Genomic DNA, 20541 nt, shown 5'->3' with positions numbered 1-20541 from the left:
TCTGTTGCCCAGGCTGAAGTGCAGTGGCGTGATCTTGGCTCACTGCAGCCTCAACCTCCTGGGCTTAAGTGATCCTCCCACCTCAGCCTCCTGAGTAGCTGGGACTACAGGCACACACCACCATGCCCGGCTGATTTTCGTATTTTTTTTGTAGAGATGGGGTTTCACCATGTTGCCCAGGCAGTGTTTTTTCTTAAGCAAGAGGGGACTGTAAGGGGTCAGAAGTCACAGGATGAGGATAAGGGAGAACACACTGAGAAGCCTTCTGTCTGTTAGTATCATAGAGTGTGTAAAGTACAATAGGCAAGATGAGCGGGAGAGTGAAGGGAAAGAAAAGGGCTGCTGAAGAATCAGAAAATTAACCTTGGGTTGAAGCTGGCCACTGCTGCAGTCAGCAGTTTCTGGAGGGCTCCTAAGAACATCTTAAACTGTCCCAATGGAATGGACATCCAGGAGTCAGGATAAAGTGATGTGTATCTTTAAAGTCGGGAAACTGGAACTTAAGTATCCCATTGGAGTTTGATTGCTGTGTCAGTTACTAACAGTCCCTGATAAGGTCTTTTCCATGGAGGCTTGAGTAGTTTTTCTCTGATGTATTTTCAGAAAACCAAACCTGAAGGTTTGAGATCCTGCAGAAGTTGCTGACATGGGAGTTTTGAAAACACAATTTAATAGGTGGGCCATGGTGGTGTGAGCTTGTAATCCCAGCTACTCAGGAGGCTGAGGCAGGAGAATTGCTTGAAGGGGAGGCAGAGGTTGCAGTGAGCCGAGATTGCGCCACTGCACTCCAGCCTGGGCAACAAACAGAGCCAAACTCCGTCTCAAAACAAAAAAGAAAACGCAGTTTATACCAGTCGGTGAGAAAGCTGGAGGTATTGTAGGAGTCCCCTGCAATAGTGAGTTATATCAGCCTGTAATAGGGTGGAGTCTAGGATTGAAAATACTTTCCAAATGCTTAGGGAAACTTGTTATTACCTCAGAAGCAGATAACTTGTGAATCCTTTGGGGAAGGGGGCTGCAGATCTTACTGCCATGAAAAATAATGGCAGTACTTTAGGCTATGGAAATTCAGGGGTTTCTGAGAGCTTTGATTATTGTGGTTTTAGAATTCTATTAGTTGTGTGTGTGTGTGTGTGTGTGTGTGTGTGTGTGTGTGTGTGTGTGTGAGAGAGAGAGAGAGAGAGAGAGAGAGAGAAAGAGATATTGAGAGTTCTCGCTCTGTCACCCACACTGGAGCGCAATGGGGTGATCTTGGCTTACTTTAACCTCCACCTCCTAGGTTCAAGTGATTCTCCTGCCTCAGCCTCCCAAGTAGCTGGGATTATAGGCGCGTGCCACCACACCCGGCTAATTTTGTATTTTAGTAGAGAGGGTTTCACCATGTTGGCCAGGCTGGTCTCGGACTCCTGACCGCAGGTGACCAACCTACTTTGGCCTCTCAAAGTGCTGGGATTACAGGCATGAGCCACCATGCCTGGCCAGTTCTCTGGACTTTTTCTGAATTGACGGTTGATAAGGACCATGCCACTCTAGGAAATTAGAATAAAAAATCACCTTCAGTGACTAGTGTCACTGTCGGTTTCATGTCCCAAGATTATTAATGAACTTGATATTTTATTTTAAGTCTTAAAGTTAGGATCTAGAAATTTCAATTTTAGCCAGTACATTAAATCCTTATGGTTTGTAGAAATTTAAGAATTTTTCAGGCTGGGTGCAGTAGCTCACACCTGTAATCCCAGCATTTTGGGAGGCTGAGGCAGAAGGATTGCTTGAGCCCAGGAGTTTGAGACCAGCTTGGGCAACATAGGGAGACATCGTATCTACAAACGAAAACAACAACAACAAAAATTATTTCATGAAAGTGCAGAGTGACAAAATATAATAAAACACAAAAAAATTAGCCAGGCCTGGTGGCTCATGCCTGTAGTCCCAGCTACTCAGGAGGCTGAGGTAAAAGGATTGCTTGAGCCCAGGAGGTTGAGGCTGGAGTGAGCTATGATTGCACCACTGCACTCCAGCTTGGGTGACAGAGTGAGACTCTGTCTCAAACATAGTTAAAAGGTAGTATTTTAAGATAAAAAATTATTAGTGGGTTGAAAAACTATGGAATAATTGGCATTCACTGGAGGTTTTCTTTTGCTNATAATTGGCATTCACTGGAGGTTTTCTTTTGCTCCAAAAAAAAAAAAAAGAATTTTTCATAAAATTAAACTATTTTAAAAGGCACCTGTTATTATTATTCCTTTCAGTCATTCATATATGTATGAAGTTATAGAAACAATGGTAACTTACGTAACCCATAAAACCAGTATAAGAAATTTAGAAAGCTGAAGTAATTTAATACCGATTTTTGTACAAGCAAAAATATTGTTCTGACATTACTTTAAAATGGTAAACTATTTTTTAAAAGAATTTCAGTCATAATTGAAAGCTCTTCTTTATCTTGAGATTAAATTCTCTTATTTTCTCATACTAGCAAAGACTATTTATTATATTAAATATACTTTCTAGTGTCCCTCAAGAGAAACACATTCAATAACTTTTTCTTTTCTTCTTTTAGACACTTTTGACCATTTATGTGGACTAGATATTCCTAAAGTGTACACAAAACAACTAAATATATATATTTTGAGACAAAGTCTTGCTCTGTTGCCCAGGATGGAGTGCCGTGGTGTGATCTTGATTCATATCAACCTCCGCCTCCTGGGTTCAAGGGATCCTTTTGCCTCAGCCTCCCAGGTAGCTGGATGCCCGCCACCACGCTTGGCTAATTTTTGTATTTTTAGTAGAGATCGGGTTTCAACATGTTGGCCAGGGTGGTCTTGAACTCCTGACCGCAAATGATCCTCCCGCCTTGGCCTCCCAAAGGGTTGGAATTACAGGCGTGAGCCATTGCGCCAGGCCCTGAATTTTTTTTTAATCGGTTAATTGTTAAAGTTTTCCAAGGGAGGAAAAGAGAGGGAGCGGGACAAAAACAACATAAAGCCAGCTTCAGACAAATACGAAATTATTGTTTATTCGTGCCATTACTTTCAATGGCAAAAGCTGCAGTTATTTTGCCATCAACATAATAAGAGGCTAACAGGGAAGAATATATATAGAAAGACCATTCTGACAAACACACTGCGGGGTGGGGAGGGACAGACGTACAGTTGGTTTAGACAATAACTTGGGCCTTTGACAGTTTTATCCATGTAAATAATTTAAAAGCTACCACTCATTAATCCTTGAAATATGGAAACAAAGGAGGGGGGATCACCTACCCCTTAAAATAATTTTTCTTTTAGACAAAACCAAATAATCTCCTAATAAGGTTTTCTTCACTCTTTGTTCTAAGATGCTTCTTAAATGAATAATCTCGTTCATCTCAAAAGTTCCCCAATGTGGCCACAGTAATTTCAAACTGACCCTAGAGAAATTGTGCCATGTGGAGAACATTACAGTAGGAAAACATGAAGGAAGCAAGTATTTAGTATCAAAGACTTGCAGTTTTAGACCTGGAAGACCCCATGAGAATGTCCATGGGCTGTAATGTTGGCACCAACTTTGTGTCTAAGGAACCTGGCTGAAGGCCAATCATTACCCATCAGAGGCTATGTAAAACCTCGCGATTCCAGGCTGATTAGTTAGTTTTTAACTTTGAGACAGGGTCTCACCTCTGTTGCCTAGGCTAGAGTGCAATGGTGTGATCATGACCGCCTGGGCTTAAGAGATTCTCCTGACTCAGTTTCCCAAGTAGCTGAGACCACGGATGCATGCCACCACACCCAGCTAATTGTTAAAATTTTGGTAGAGACAGTCTTGCTATGTTGCCCACACTGGTCTTGAACTCCTGGACTCAAGCGATCCTCCTGCCTTGGCCTCCTGAAATGCTGGGATCACAGGGATGAGCCACCCATGCCTGGCCAGAGTATAATTTGATTAGTTTTGGCATATGTATATGTGTCTGGAACTATCTTCACCACCAAGAAACCCAAAAGTTTCCTCCTGCCCTTTTATGATCCCTCCCTCCTACCCTTCCCTGCTCCTAACCCCTAGGCAACCACTGATCTGCTCTCTGTCACTCTAGATTTGTTCCTATTTTGTACATTTTTTGGTATCTGAGATTATATTTATACCGTATGTATTCGGTTTTGTCTGGCTCAGCATAATTACTTTGAAATTCTTCTCTGTGATTTCTCTTTTCAGCCTATTTCAGCATGTTTCAAAAAGTGGTTTTGGCTGGGCATGGTGGCTCATGCCCATGATCCCAGCACTTTGGGAGGCCAAGGTGGGAGGACTGCTTGAGGCCAGGAGTTCGAGACCAGCCTGGGCAATATGACGAGACTCTGTCTCTATTAAAAAAAAAAAAAGACCCCAATCTCTCACCATATACAAAAATCAAATAAAAATGGACTTCAAACTATGAAATCACTACAAGAAAAAACATTGGGGAAAATCTCCAGGACATTGGTCTGAGCAAAGATTTTTTGGGTAATAATACCCCACAAGCACAGGCAATGAAAGAAAAATGGACAAATGGGATCACATCAAGTTAAAAAGCTTCTGCACAGCAAAGGGAACAAAATGAAGAGATAACCCACAGAATGGGAGAAGATATTTGCAAACTATCCATCTGACAAGGGATTAATAACCAGAATATATAAGGAGTTCACATTATAGGAAAAAATCAAATGATCTGATTAAAAAAATGGGCATACCCCCACATCCTAATTTTTAATTTTTTGTAGATGGGGTCTCACTATGTTAACCAGGCTGGTCTGGAACTGCTGGGTTCAAGAGATCCTCTCACCTCCGCCTCCCAAAGTGCTGGGATTACAGGTGTGAGCCAACTGTAGGGCTTTTTGTAGGTGTCCTTTGTAATGTTCTGGGTAGATATCCTTTATTCAGCTTCTATTCACAGTTTTCTGGATACTATGATCAGCAGTGGGTACTGTCAAATGCTTTTTATTTATTTATTTATTTATTTACTTATTTAATTATTTTGAGACAGAGTCTCGCTCTGTGCCCAGGCTAGAGTGCAGTGATGCAATCTCAGCTCACTGCAACCTCTACCTTCACGGTTCAAGGAATTCTCGTGCCTCAGTCTCCCGAGTAGCTGGGATTACAGGCGCCTGCCACCATGCCTGGCTAATTTTTATATTTTTAGTAGAGATGGGGTTTTTCAGTGTTGGCCAGTCTGGCCTCAAACTCCTGACCTTAGGTGATCTGCCCACCTCAGCCTCCCAAAGCGCTGGGATCACAGGCGTGAGCCACAGCACCTGGCCTCAAATGCTTTTTATGTATTTATTGAGATATGGTAAATTACACTGATTGATTTTCAAATGTAAAATCAACCTTGCATATCTGGGATAAATCCTACTTTTGATATATTCTTTGATTCAATTTGCTAACATTTTGTTAAAAACATTTGCACTAATTTTATTTTTATTTATTTATTTTTTTGAGATGGACTTTCGCTCTTGTTGCCCATACTAGAGTGCAATGGCTCAATCTCGGCTCACCGCAACCTCCACCTCCTGGGTTCAAGTGATTCTCCTGCCTCAGCCTCCTGAGTAGCTGGGATTACAGGCATGCACCACCATGCCTGGCTAATTTTGTATTTTTTAGTAGAGATGGGGTTTCTCCATGTTGGTCAGACTGGTCTTGAACCCCTGACCTCAGGTGATCTGCCTGCCTTGGCCTCCCAAAGTGCTGGGATTACAAGCAGGAGCCATAGCACCTGGTCTATTTATTTATTTTTTGAGAGGGAGTCTCCCTCTGTCACCCAGGCTGGAGTGCTGTGATCTCAGCTCACTGCAATCTCTGCCTCCTGGGTTCAAGGGATTCTCCTGCCTCAGCCTCCCAAGCAGCTGGGGTTACAGGCACGTGCCACCATGCCTGGATACTTTTTGTATTTTTGGTAGAGACAAGGGCTTTACCATCTTGGCCAAGCTGGTCTCGAATTCCCAGCCTCAAGTGATCCTCCCACCTCAGCCTCCCAAAATGCTGCGATTACAGGAGTGAGCCACTGCACCCAGCCACTTTTGCATTAATTTTTATGAAGGATATTGGTCTCTAGTTTTCTTATGTATTTGTCTGGTTTTGGGATCAGGGTAATGCTGGCTTCATGGAATAAGTTGAGAAGTAGTCTCTCCCGTCCAACTTTTTGGAAAAGTTTTTGCATAATTAGTATTATCTGTTTCTTAAGAGCTTGTTAGAATTTACCAGTGAAGACATCTGGGCAGAGTTTCTTCAAAAGAAAGTTTGATGGCAAATTCAATTTATTTAATAATAAAGAGCTATTCAGGCTATCCACTGCTTTTTTTTTTTCTCTTTTTTTGAGATGGAGTCTCATTCTATCACCCATGGTGGAGTGCAGTGGCATGATCTGAGTTCAGTGCAACCTCTGCCTTCTGGGATCAAGTGATTCTCGTGCCTCAGCCGCCCAAGTAGCTGGGACTACACACGTGCATCATCACATCCATACTTTTAGTAGAGATCTGTACTTTTACTAGATATGGGGTTTCACCATGTTGGCCAGGCTGGTCTCGAACTTCTGACCTCGGGTGATTCACTCACCTTGGCTTCTCAAAGTGCTGGGATTACAGGCATGAGCCACCATGCTTGGACTGTATGTTTATATTTAAAGTGGGCTTCTTGTAGGCAGCATAGAGTTGCCTTTTTAAATCTCCAAGCTCCCTCCATTCAGGTATCCGGGGTGTTTAAGAACTCAACTCTCAGGCCATTCACTTCCTTTTAGGAGGCTCTGATAACTAAAGCATTTCTCATAATGAGCCACATGTGCCTTCTTTAATGTCCCCTGTGGAGTAACAGTCAAGGAATTATTTCTACTTCCCCAGGACAGTTTTTCAGACCACAGGATGATACAAATCTCTGGGCAACTCCTCAGGCAGTGCCAGATTCAGCCACGGTGGATCCAGCAGGCCCATGGAGGATTATCCAAGGCTACCCAAGAATACCAAAGGCTACCTTGGAAAAAGTGTTGGGGGTGGGTGGCGGGAAAGAGAAAATTTCTCTAGGGGAAGATTCTATTGATTGAAAAAACACTGGTTTTCCATTTCATGGAAAGTTTCAACTAACGAAAGTACAGGACCAACATAGAGTGTCACAGCAGAGATGGGTACACTGGGAAAGGAACACTCCCCTGAAAGGGTAAGGAGCACTTGCAGTATGCCTAGTGTATTAGTATTCTATTTCTACTGTAAAAATTACCACAAATTTAGTGGTTTAAAACAACACAAATGTATTCTCTTAAAGTTCAGGAGGTCAAACGTCTAAAATCAAAGCATAGGCAGGGCTGAGTTGTTTCTGAAAATCTTGGCTGGGGGGAATCTGTTTCTTGTCTTTTTCCATTTTTAGAGGCTGCCTGCCTTCCTTGGCTCATGGCTCTTCTTTGCATCATTCCATCCTCTTGCTTCCATTGTCACATCTTTATTACTGACTCAGATCCTCCTGCCTCCCTCTTACAAGCCCCCTTGTGACTATATTGGTTGGGCCCACCTAGATAATCCAGGATAACTTCCCTATCTTAAGGCCCTTAAATTTTTAGAGCTGGGGGTACATGTGCTTGTTACATGTATAATGTGGGGGGTCGAAAGCCCTTAACTTTACATCTCCTAAACTCCTCTTACCATGCAAGGTAGCGTATTCATAGGTTCCAGGGATTAGGACATGGACATCTTTGGGGAGCCAAGGATAAATATATCCTTACTATGTCCAGTTATGAGTCAGACTAGCTACAGAGAAGGCAAATCCACCAGGTCCTAGATCTGTGAGGTATGTACTGTTTAGATTTGTGTGAATTATCTTGTGTTTTGGATGTGAACCTCTAAACTGACTTTGTGTTAGATGACTAATTTTGGTCCAATCAGCTTTGTCCAGGTGTCAGGGATCAACTGGTATAGAATTCTTATTACCAAACCCCAACTCAGGTTGCTTTCTTCAGGAAGAAACTGAGTAAGAATGTTTAGAGACGGGGGCTTTGGGCACAGGAGTCAAGCAAAGTGACTAAAAGTATGAGTTGTAGAGGCTATCTCATAGGTTCTAGCTTTGAACAGCTGTTTTAAACATTTGGCCCCAGTTTTCACATATCAAGTGCTGCTGATAGTATCTTCATATGGTTGTTTTGAGAACTAAATATAAGGTAGCTCCATATAAAAAAAGGCTTAGCAAAAGGCCTGCAATAGGTTAAAGGCTTGATGAATATTGTAACTTTTATTATTTTAAGGCTTGACTGGTCCCAAACAAGTTTCCTTGTCCAACCAAGGTTTTTTTTTTTTTTTTTCCCCCAATAGAGATAGAGTTTCATTGTGTTTCCTAGGCTGCTCTCGAACTCCTGGGCTGAAGCAATCCTCCCTACCTCAGCCTGCCAAAGTGCTGGGATTACAGGCATGAGCCACCATGCCTGGCGCTAGGTAGCTGTCTTGAAACTGACCTTTTGCTTGAAACTGCTCATATAGTTCTCAGTCTATCTTTAAGCGCTGGGGGACAAGACATGGGCACAAGTTCTGTCCCAAAGATGCACACAGCCCTGTCTGATCTTGTTCATCGTTGTCCTTGAGGGCAAATATGACTGAAAAGACTGAGTGGCCACAGTACTGCATACAGCTAAACACGACCTTGTGAACACTGTTGTTGTTTAACCCCTACAGTCACCTTTGTTTGCAGAGCTAGGGGGAGTGGAAAGAATTAACCAGAGATCCTGTTTTGGAAAGTAGAAAAGTTAAGGTGAAAAGAGGAAAAAGCCTCTTACCAGAACCCTGGCACATATGCCAGACTTATCTAAAGCAGGAATACGTATTTAATGTTTTTTTTCCCTAAGTAGCTGAAAGATCTAAAATGGTACTGGTCCGACCTGAAGTGTCTTTCTGTTGTGAGGGTGAAGTGATTATAATTTTCAAAATTTCAGCAAGTTTCCGAATGAAATTTTCTCATGTGAGAAATGACTATAAAATAAAGAGTTCCATTTCCACCTGTGGTCTATGAAAGCAGCATCCTTACATCATGGCAATACTTTAGAAAGCAACATTGAACAAAAGGTGGTTCTGCAAATGGTCTCCCAATTCAGATAACTCACTGTAATCAGTACAGCTTGAACAGACCAATTCCATCTTTCCACCTTGTTTATAACCTGATATTCAGTTACAATAAATGAAATTGAGAAGATGAGTAGAAGTAGTGAGAGGAGGGGAAAGATATTTAAAGCTTGGGGCATTCAAGCCTTGAGGCTGGAATGCTCACATCCAAATCCATCTTAACAAAATGAGAACAGATGCTTTGAAACCCTCAAAAAAAAAAAAAAGATCAGTGGCCAGGCATGGTGGCTCATATGCCTGTAATGCCAGCACTCTGGGAGGCCAAGGTGGAGGATTGCTTGAGCCCGGGAGTTTGAGACTAGCCTGGGCAATATAGTGAGACTTTGTCTCTGTAAAAAAATAGAAAAATGTAGCCAGGTATGGTGGCATCCACCTGTAGTCCCAGCTACTCTGGATTTGAGACTGGAGGATTGTTTGAGCCCAGGAGTTGGAGGTTGTAGTGAACTCTGATCATGCCACTGCACTGCAGCCTGGGCGACAGAACAAGACCCCAAATCAAGAAAAAGAAAAAAGATGATCAGTGACTGCATACAGTAAGGGACATCAGTCTGGGACTTGATCCTCCTTAACCTTGATTCATTTGAAGGACTATCCTCACCTCTTCAGGTCATGCAATTTGTTCTACTCTGTATAGTAAAATTAACTGTACTCAAAGAAACTTCTTATACAGTGCTAGATTGTTATAAAGGTCCCACACAGAAGTGACAGCCTCAGGGTGGGTCTTTATTAACTAAAAGTTACTTAAAAAAATCCAAGCTTGAATGGTTGCTAAAAGAACGAAGAAAAAAAAACCACACAATTGCTGCTTTCTATTAATATAAAACTTGAAAATAGCTGAATTAAGGTTGTGAAAATCTAATAAAATTTATAAATAAGATAGATTTTTTGGAAAATGTCACATGAAAGCTATTCAGTGGTAAATACGTTTTTATTTCTATCATGTACTTTCCCCCAATTCTGAAGGGTCAACAAGCATGCTGAGGATTTTAAAGTCCTAGAAGGAAGATAACCCAGGAATGTGCATCCTTTGAGTTAAAAGTTGCTTCAACACAAGGACAAAGGTTCATCTCCCATTGGAAATGTACACATTAGTATAAACTCAATAGCTTTTGTTGAGTATAATAGGGTATACCTGTAGTTTCAGTTCTCTAGCAGAGAGAGAGAGAGACAGAGAGACAGAGAGAATGAACCAATGTCACCTTTTACCTATCTTCACTACTGATTTACCCAATGACCTTTGGCAAGTACATTTCTCAAACATCATGAACATTTTTATAATGCCTAAAAGTCATCCCTTGACACCACATAAAATCATGACATCAGCATATTCACAAGACTCCAAATAGAATGAATATTGTAGAGTATATATTTAAGAGATGCCTGATTGAAGCCTTTTGAATCTTGTCGCTTTAGATAGGATCTATCTCCCTGGTGATGTTTTATGATGATCCTAAGGCCTTTATCTCACCAGTCTGATAAAATCATGATTTCTAGGTAGAGTCCATGTATCCAGAGTTTTCTTTGGTCCCTGGTATTGACTTGAATGTTGAATGTGTGCTTCTAACATTTAATTCTTCCTCTTCCTCCTCTCTCTCCCCACACTGTTTTGTTCAGTGAATATCATTTTTCAAATATAAAAGGAACATATGTAACCAATATGCCAAAATAAAAAACACACTGACAGCAGTTAGCAGTTTTCATAATTTAATGAAAAAGTATTGGTAAAAAGGTGACATTTGAAAAAAGACTGAGTTTATCTTGGAAAACTGGACTATATAAGACAAAATGAAAAAAATTAACAAAGAAGGTTAAGAGGTAATACTTCAAAGAACGAAATGTAGCAAATACATTTTGGGGCAATTGAAATTTACAACTGAAGGCTCCTTCATTTACCTAGGAATATACTGTAAAAATATTACAACTATATTTCCCTGATGAATGATATTTTAGTCAATACTCTCCCAATGGCATTACATATGGAATTTGGCTGAAGCACTGTTTTGATGTTTGCTTTTCCTCCCACTCAGAATTGAAAGGCATGAAAGGACGTAGGCTACCGCACTGGCCTTTGACATAAGGAATTCACAACACAGCTCCATCATAATTTCATTACCATGAAGGCTTAAAATTAACATCTACTCCAGAGAACTCAAAGAAAAAGCACAGAAACCTAGCATGTAAATAAGGGAAATTCTCTTCCTCATTTTGATAGTTTTTTTCCAAATAAAATACAGGACACCTACCACACATGCTATGACATGTTTACACATGTACATAGGCACAAAAGAAATATTTTGAAGATGTAGCCAAAAGAGAGGCAAAACACATACATTTTCAAAAAAGGAGACAGCAAAAAACAATGGAACCCATTAACAACATTACAAGAACACAACTGGGGGAGAGGAAAACTGTTGAGTTTTCCATATTGATGGAGAGAGGGCCCCTGCCTTGACTGACTGGCACCTACTGCAGCTGGGCTGTTTCACCAGTAAGAAGTTTTAAAAATGGAAAATGGCCTCTTTTGTCTGAATATTCCCACTATACTTTTCCAAACTAGAAGAAAGAGAATATTAATTTAAGGCTAAGAAGAAAAGAGAGCTGAGAATTATAGTCTGCTTCACATTTAAAAAATGGCATCATTTCCCTCTTATTTAAATGGGAAGCAGACATGTTTTTATCCCTCCACCCAGCAAATGTAATTATTCTCTTCCTACTAGAAATTAATCAAGGCTGATAGTTTGGGAACAGGGTATAAACAACTTCTGAAAAATGGCTCCAGCCTTTTTGTTTGGGAAACTGCCTCAGATTCAAAGTTGATACAAAGCTAAATTATATCCATGTGTTAAACACATGCTTTCAAATTCTGTTTGACAATAAAAATCTGTTTCAAAATTAAAGCAGGTAAGATTACTTAACCTCTGTGCATTTTACTATATTTTAATTATACCTCAATAAAAATTTTATAAACATTAAAGCAGGTATACAAAAACTGTCAGCCAAACTTATTTTAGTCAAACTTATTTGAAAACAACAACACAAAAACCCTGACCTGGTACAAATACCCCAGAAATGGTCTCACTTTGGGAAAGGCTCTGGAATCCTTCACAAACACCTAAACAGAATCAGAGCATTTTCCTTGGAAGTAGTACTTTTGTACTTTTGTAAACACTATCCACAAGTTAGCCTTTTATGCTTGTCAGTCAGGTGAAATAGTTATGAGTGTGTCCCCAACAAGCAAGTTTAGGAACAGGCACTGGACACTGATAAGCATGAGTAGTATTGACTCAGTAAGTTAAGATACTGTGAAAGCAACTCAACCTTGTGCAGAACAAAGGAAGACAGTAGTGAGTTTAACAGTATCTAAGATGGTGGTCTCCTGGTCTCTCCCCTGAAAAGGGTTTATAGATACCAGTGGAATTAGAAACTTCCTACAGACAGGAGCTCTGTGAGTCACATGCTGTAGCTTCAAAAGATAAGTAGTTTTAGTGTCTGATAATCATGGTCTGTTGCAAATCAGTTAATAATGCAAAGACTCTTAATACATATACTTGTCAACGTGTTATGTAACTGGAAAGCTGTCCCAAAATATTTACTGAGCAAATACTCTGGGCCCAGCTCTTCCCAATAGCCTCTGACAAACCAACCTCTGGACAACCTGCAATTACTGTAATGTGCTTGTAAAAACTAGACTTGAAACATTTTCAAAAACTGCAAGACAATTTACTATGGAAAAATTTTATCCTTTTCACTGCAATTCCTTTTAACATATGCTAAAATCCTTTTGGTGTATGGGTTTTCCCCAATATATGGGGCAAAGGCAAAGGTTGGGACATCCTGGGAAGTTTCTAATCACCTTTGCATTGAACTGTGGGAAAGGGAATGTGTCTTGCTTTTACCATGACAATCCCGTCTAGAGTCATGGGGAGGATTTTCCCTGTCTGAGCTATCTTTCCTTACCCTGACTTTTTCTTTATTCCCATCACTTTCTGCTTCTGAATCACTCAGCTCCAAATCTGGGCAATAGCCATCATTTTCCTGATATGGAGCTCTCCCTGCAGACCGCCTGAGAAGCTGCCTACCCCAGAACTGGTCCTTGGGGTTCATACTCTTGGTTGGTTTCACATAGCACTGGAGGTCCTCTGTGGTCTTCACCCACCTATTTGTGGTCTCTTTAAAGGACCTACTAAAGTGTTCTACAGTGGATTTTCTAAAGCTGCCCTGACTGGCCAAGTGGGAGCTGAGCACAGGCTCCTGGTCACAGAACATCTCACTTGAGCTGTCTTTTTGGGTGACGTTCCCAGACCAACTACCCTCCAGGCCATTGGATTTGGCAAACTTGGAGTTAGGCTGACTTTTCCCATTCCCAACGGAAGACTGTCCATGGAGGGCAGCCTGAAGGACCATAGGCTTTCCCAGTGACTGCCCGTGATAGCACTCTGAAGATGGGGTTCTCCAAGCAGGACTGGACTCCTTTGCTTCACTCCTAGAATGGCTGAGACTGGCCAGCAAACGGTTATTTTTGCTCTCTAGTGGGTATCTCGGATACGATTTCGTTCTCATTTCTAGTGACTCCTGGGGCACGGGCATGCTCCTGATACTGTGAACAGAGGAGCTACTGTCAGGAGAGTGGGGTTGCTGATCGGTTTCTGTGGAGCTGTTTCTGTGGTCTTCCGGGGTTGATCTGGGCATTTTTAACTTCAAGGTAATTCTTGGTGGTGGGTAAAACAGTGAATTTTCGAGTGCATTTGTCAAAGGAAGCCCTGAGATAAAAAAGAAAGATTCATTTTAACAACTGATTTAAATAATGGCTTTTGTGCTTATGGCAGAGTGAGTTCACATATCTACTCTTCCAAATGTTTAATAAGCACCTGGCTCTGCTATGTATGTACATCATGGCGTAGCAGCTGGAGTGAAATGAACTAGAAGTTTGGGTCAAGAATGCGATGGATGAAAAACTCAGCAATGCCACTGTTTGCTGTATGGCTCCACATCTCTTTACCTCTGCTCCTTCAGTCTGTAAAATGATCATAAACTAGTGTGTTGCCTCCTGTGTCCTATCTCTGCCCTTCCATTTCTGAGAAGAATGTCACTAGCAATGGTTTAGAACAGGGTCTCCCTATCTGTGTGTCTGTGTATGCATGTGTTGGTATGGCACAGCACTTAGCATATGTCTTAAACACACACATTTCAGGACCCATCCTCTGATCTCTTCTAGCCTTCCTGAAGCAAGTCAAACACCAACCCTCAGAAACGTAGCACGGGTTTAGGTGGGTGAAGAGTATGTATGTGTTTGAGGTTGGCATTAGAGGTGATAGTGGGTGGTTCCCATAAATTTTATATCCCTAACCTGGAATAATTTCCTGACTACAAATGAACATTATGTAGGTGGGAGGTTTTATAGTGGTAAGGCCAGCAGAAAAGAATCATAACATTCCTGCCAATCAGCCAGCTATAGGATTGGCTGGGGAGTATTGGCAATTAGTTTCTCAGTTTGTCACCCTACAATCATAGTTAGAACAGGTCTTCTTCTATTATTTCAAGCGCTTTGAAATTTAAAAAGCACTATCAAACAATTCCTCCTTGTATATGGACTTGACCTTTGCCCATTATCATCGTACTGTATCCTCACAAAAATGAGATATCAAGAGGACAGCTCTTAGGTGCCCCAATGGGCAGCATTTGTTTCCCAAGGGTCCATCTTGAACATCCCACAGTCCCCATCTCTGTCAGCAGCTGCCACCTGCTGATGTTGCAAGTCATAATGTGGCTCAGCATGCAGGGACTCTCTCTGCTGTCCTCGGCTTCTCCTTGTTTTGCCTGTCATGTTGCCCTTTGTGGCTGAGCAGTCCTGCTGCCTCCTGCTATACCACTCTGTTAAGACCCATGACACTCAGGTACTCCAGAGCCTCTGACACCCACCTGTCACCTCATTTCTGAGTCTCTCTCTTGCTCCATGCTCCATGGCTGACCCTTGGCAGGAGCTGATTCTGTATACCCTGTCCAGTGACCCCTAGTTGCCCAGGCTCTGCCATTGATCTCTGTGTTAAATGAGGCACAAGGAGGTTACAGGTGTCACTGAATATGACTGTCACCATTCCAGCCAAGCTCCCTATGCTTAGGGCACTATAATTATGCTCACCTGTCTTGCTCACCAAGTAGGCAGTGTACCCTACAGGCAGGGACTTTTGTCTTGCTTTCTGCTCTATCTTGTAGCTCAGTTCCCAATCCATTGTAGGTACTCAACAAATATTAGTGAATAAATGAAAAGATAACTCAGATCTCCAAACTTACTTCTGGCTAAGGATTTGCTTTAATAGACTATTATTAAGATGAGTAAAGATCAAGTTCACAAACGTTCTGGAGGAAAAAAATAAAAATAAAAAAATAAAGATGAGCAACCCTGGAATTAAATGTTTTCTGGAAACAGGTTAGATCCTATATCCCACTGATTTCTAAATGATTTTGATAATTACAGAATAATTTCATGACTTCAACTAATGGCCTCGAATATCTTTTTGGGACCTAGATTACCTGTCCGGGACCTGCAACTCCTCCTACTCCACCCGGGGATTTCTTGCCTTATGAACTGACAGAAATGGGCCAGGTTATATCAAGATTGGACTGAAGCAAATGAGATATTTGTCAAGAATTTTAAAAGATTTTTAAGTGGAATTACTGACACGAAATTTAAATTGTTAGGACAGAATATAACCAGAGTCTACATATTTGTTAGGACATTAAAAAAATACAGGTTACCTGCATCAATTTCTTGATTAAGAAGCTGGACTTGCAAACCAAAGATCTGTTCCTGTATTTTGTTGTGTGACAGTTTCAGCTTCTCTCGTCTGCTTATCATGTAGCACAGATTTCGGACCTGAAAGCCCAATCCCCAACAAATAGAGATGTTTGTCATGTTAAGCAAATTCCTGATAACTGAAATTGTTTGGCTAAAATAAAGACATTAAAGTCAGATGGGGGTAAGGAGAGGAGACAGAATTCAAGACCTGCAGAATGAGAGCCACTCCACAGGAATTCACACAGCATGGTCAATTGTTGGATCATGGTTCCTATATCAATCAACAGTAGGAGCAAAATGCTCCAAATCTGCCTTCTGAAACCTACTCTCCCTGCAGTGTTATGGGCTTGATATTTATTTGCAAAGCCAGGTTGCGAAGACCGAATGATGGTTTAACAATTCAGCCTTCCCTTTAGATCCTTGAGTACAAATGATGGCAATGCTGGCTGTAACCAGTATAATTTTCTAATAAGTGCTGGACGAACAGGATACAGGTCCACTGGGAGGACTAGAAGTGGTTTTCTTGCTCACACTTTCAGCTCAACCAAGTTTCCACAGCCACAAAGGTGAAATACTCATTCTCTCATACCCCCTACTTAGGCAAGTTACACAACCTTTCTTTGCCCCGTTTGTTTATCTGTAAATAGCAATGATGATAATAGTAGTTTTTCATGGGCATATTAGAATGAAATGAATTAATATATATAGAATGCTGAGAACAGTGTTGGCAATAATAGTAGTAATAGTAGGTGCTATATGTGTGTGTCTTACATTTTTAAAAGTGAGCCAAATCTATTAGTTCTCTTTCAAATTCTGGCAGCAGAAAAATAAAAAGCACAAGCCATTTATAGAATTACATTTAACTAGAAAATTCTCTAGGATAAACACAGGCTTACTTCTGAAGCCCTGTAGCACCTCATTTAGTAGATACCTGATAAATATACCGTGAGTCATACTGAATTATCACTCAATAATTGGAGTGGCTCTCAACTGGGGGGTGATTTTGACCCCTAGGGTCAAAATCATTTGGTAATTTGCAGACATTTTTGGTTGTCACGCTGGGGGTGACAGAAGCCAGGGAATCTAGTAAACATCTTAAATTCCCCCTACAACAAAGGACAGCCCCCCAACAGCAAACAGCTATCCAGTCCAAAATGTCAACAGTGCCAAGTTTGTGAAACTCTAATTTGGTGCTTTCCTGAACAAAATTCACTCTTTCTTCAGCCTGCAGTCTCATAAATATGTCAGTAAAATATGAATGGGCCAATTTAGGCTCAAAAGTGAATAAAAGGTAAACCAAATGAGAATTTATTTCAAATGTAAAGTTCATAGAGCATACAAGTGAGGCCTCTCAAATCCCCTGGATGTGCCTGTCAAAATTTACACAGAGCCCAATGTCTGGGGCCACAAAGAGATCAGAAGATAAGCAAGGCCACAGAAGCCCACAATATTAGAGCTGACTGACCATTTTTAAACCAGAAGTAGGACCTCCATTTCTACACAGACTAAGACCTATATACTTAGTCACAGCTGGTCATCTTACCCTCTCCAGGTCCTGGCGTAGGTGCATAAACATTCTCATTCGAGTATGAATGCTTTCCTCTTTTGGCTGCACTAGACCATTTTCTTCATCCTCCTTTGGAGGAAATAATGGCTTATTGAAGTTACTTTTCCGCTTCAGTTTCCAGTAGTTATAGATAAAGTCCACAGCTAGTATGGGCATCCCCAGCTCTGTGGCCACATCTTCCACTCGTACCAAGGAATAGAACTCCTCCTCCAGCTCCCGAAGCTTCTGTGCCCGCAGGCTGGTTTTCTCACTTTTGGCCTGGCTCTGCTCTGTAGCCCTGTGGTGGGGGTACTCAGCTTCTCCAAGTTTCTGCTTGTTTTGGCTATGCTTGAGGCAGTATGATTTGAACTTCACTTCGTCTCCCTCATCTAGGATGGTCTTCATCTCTAGGCCGTGCTCAAAGGCACAGGTGACGTGAAAGGCAGTAATGCAGCTTTTTACAGAGCACTATAGGAAGAAAATATGTGTCAAGGTGGCAGGGTTTGAGGAAAAGGCAGAGCCCTATGTTTCTGGACCTACCTACACTGATAGCTTGTAGGAAGCAAAGGAAAGACCAGGAGAAAGTTAGTTCTAAATTGACTGTAACAGATGCTTTACAAGTAACCCAAGAAAACTGTTCTTATAGAAAACAGCAAACACAGAGGCCAAAAAAATTCAAACACCGCTTTTGAGGTTTCAGCTCAAGCATTCAAGCATCAAGTTTTTCTGAGATCCTTTCCTTGGCTCCTGTAAACAGTCATGTAGTCTCTTCTCTGTATCTCCCACATCACCCTATAAATGCTTTTATAATGGTGCTTTTCACACTGTATCTATAATACAACAATTGTCAAGTTCTTGGGCATAGATCTTAAAAACAGAAGCTGTGTCTTTCATTTTGCATTGTTATTAAATATTGAACAAGCAGTTGCTCAGAAAATGCTTCTAAACAAAAGAAAATACACAAAGTCAGTATTATTGCTAGAGCATCCATTGGTTCTAAAAACGTCACAGGAATTCCAATATCTAAGTAACCTAACTTCTTGAATTTTTGTTTTAAACATAAAAATTTTATGCTGGGGCACAGTGGCTCACGCTTGTAATCCCAGTGCTTTGGGAGGCTGAGGCAGGTGGATCACTTGAGGTCAGGAGTTCGAGACCAGCCTAGGCAACATGGCGAAACCCTGTTTCTACTAAAGATACAAAAGCTATCTGGGCATGGTGGCACAGGCCTATAGTCCCAGCTACTTGGGAGGCTAAGGCATGAGAACTGCTTGAACCCGGGAGGTCCAGGCTGCAGTGAGCCAAGATCACATTACTGTACTCCAGCCTGGGCAACAGAGCAAGATCCTGTCTCAAAAATAATTTTTTTAAATAAAAATATTTTAAAACAGAGACGGAATCTATGTTGCCCACGCTGGTCTTGAACTCCTGGGCTCAAGTGATCCACCCACCTCAGCCCCCCAAAGTGTTGGGATTATAGGTGTGAGCCACCGCGCCTGGTGAAATTGTTCTTATAGAATTGAGCTGTCCAACTTGGTAGCCAAGTAGCTATTTAAATACACACACATATATGTATGTATGTATATATATATATTTCTTTTGAGATGGTGTCTCCCTCTGTTGTCCAGGCTACAGCACGGTGGTGCAATCTCGGCTCACTGCAACCTTTGCCTCCCAGGTTCAAGTGATTCTGTTGCCTCAGCCTCCCAAGTAGCTGTGACTACAGGTATGTGCCACCTTGCCTGGCTAATTTTTTTGTTTTTTTGAGATGGAGTTTGGCTCTTGTTGCCCACGCTGTAGTGCAATGGCATGCTCTCGGCTCACTGCAATCTCTGTCTCTCGGGTTCAAGCGATTCTCCTGCCTCAGCCTCCCAAGTAGCTGGGATTACAGGCATGCGCCAATCCGCCAGCCTAATTTTGTATTTTTAGGAGAGACGAGGTTTCTCCATGTTGGTCAAGCTGGTCTTGAACTCACGATCTCAGGTGATCTGCCTGCTTCAGCCTTTTAAAGTGCTGGGATTACAGGCGTGAGCCACCGCATCTGGCACAATTTTCGTATTTTTAGTAGAGACGGGGTTTCACTATGTTGGTCAGGTTGGTCTCAAACTCTTGACCTCAAGTGATCTGCCTACCTCGGCCTCCCAAAGTGCTGGGATTACAGGCATGAGCCACTGTGCCCGGCCTTAAGTTTAAATTAATTAAAATTATAAATAATTAAAAATTTAGTTTCTCAGTCACACTAGCCACATTTTAAACATAGTAGACAGCACAGACATAAAACATTTCCATCACTGTGGAAAGTTTTTTTGAGACAGAGTCTTGCTCTGTTGCCAAGGCGGGAGAGCAGTGGCACAATCTCGGCTCACTGCAACCTCCACCTGCAGGATTCAAGTGATTCAAGAAGCTGGGACTACAAGTGCCTGCCACCACGGCCGGCTAATTTTTTTTGTATTTTTGGTAGAGATGGGGTTTTACTGTGTTGGCCAGAATGGTCTCGAATGCCTGACCTCAGGTGATCCTCCTGCCTCAGCCTCCCAAAGTGCTGGGATTACAGGTGTGAGCCATTGTGCCTGGCCTACTGTGGAAAGTTCTGTTGAACAGTATGGTTACAGACAATCTGAAATTAAGTTTATAATATTCTGCCATTCAGTCACAGATTTAACACATTTATTAAGCATTACTATGCAGTATATAGTGACTATTCATAGGGGGCAGAGGAGCAAGGACCTGACCCATGACTGCTATATTCCTGTGCTTCAGTTAGCCTTAATTACTATTTGTTATGGTTACAATGTTACAGTTTTCCTTCCAAAGACTGATTAATTGATTGACACAGGGTCTCACTCTGTTGCCCAGGCTGGAGTGCGGTGGCGCGATTTCGGTTCACTGCAACCTCTGCCTCCCAGACTCAAGTGATCCTCCCACCTCAGCCTCGTTTGAGTAGCTGGGATTATAGGGGTGTGTCACCATGTCCAGCTAATTTTTCTATTTTAGTAGAGACAGCGTTTTACCGTTTGGCCAGGCTGGTCTCGAACTCCTGACCTCAAATGATCTGCCTGCCTTGGCCTCCCAAAGTACTGGGATTATAGGCATAAGCCACT

The 20541-nt window shown here is 41.7% G+C and overlaps 1 protein-coding gene across 1 annotated transcript in view; it reads right to left on the bottom strand.

The window, feature by feature from the left end:
• Positions 1-10785: 10785 nt before the first annotated feature.
• The window catches only part of JADE3 (jade family PHD finger 3), a 106705-nt gene continuing 96949 nt past the window's right edge, over positions 10786-20541 (bottom strand). Inside the window, exons 9-11 of the mRNA XM_017517785.2 lie at positions 17438-17908; positions 15855-15972; positions 10786-13858 (exon numbers count right to left, since the gene is read on the bottom strand). Of these exons, the coding sequence (XP_017373274.1) occupies positions 12948-13858; positions 15855-15972; positions 17438-17908 (1500 nt within the window). The 3' untranslated portion in view covers positions 10786-12947. The remainder of the gene's footprint in view (positions 13859-15854; positions 15973-17437; positions 17909-20541) is intronic.

Source organism: Cebus imitator, unplaced genomic scaffold (genome assembly GCF_001604975.1).
Source record: "Cebus imitator isolate Cc_AM_T3 unplaced genomic scaffold, Cebus_imitator-1.0 Scaffold647, whole genome shotgun sequence".
Taxonomy (NCBI): Eukaryota; Metazoa; Chordata; class Mammalia; order Primates; family Cebidae; genus Cebus; species Cebus imitator.
This window is presented reverse-complemented; position numbering and strand designations above follow the sequence as displayed.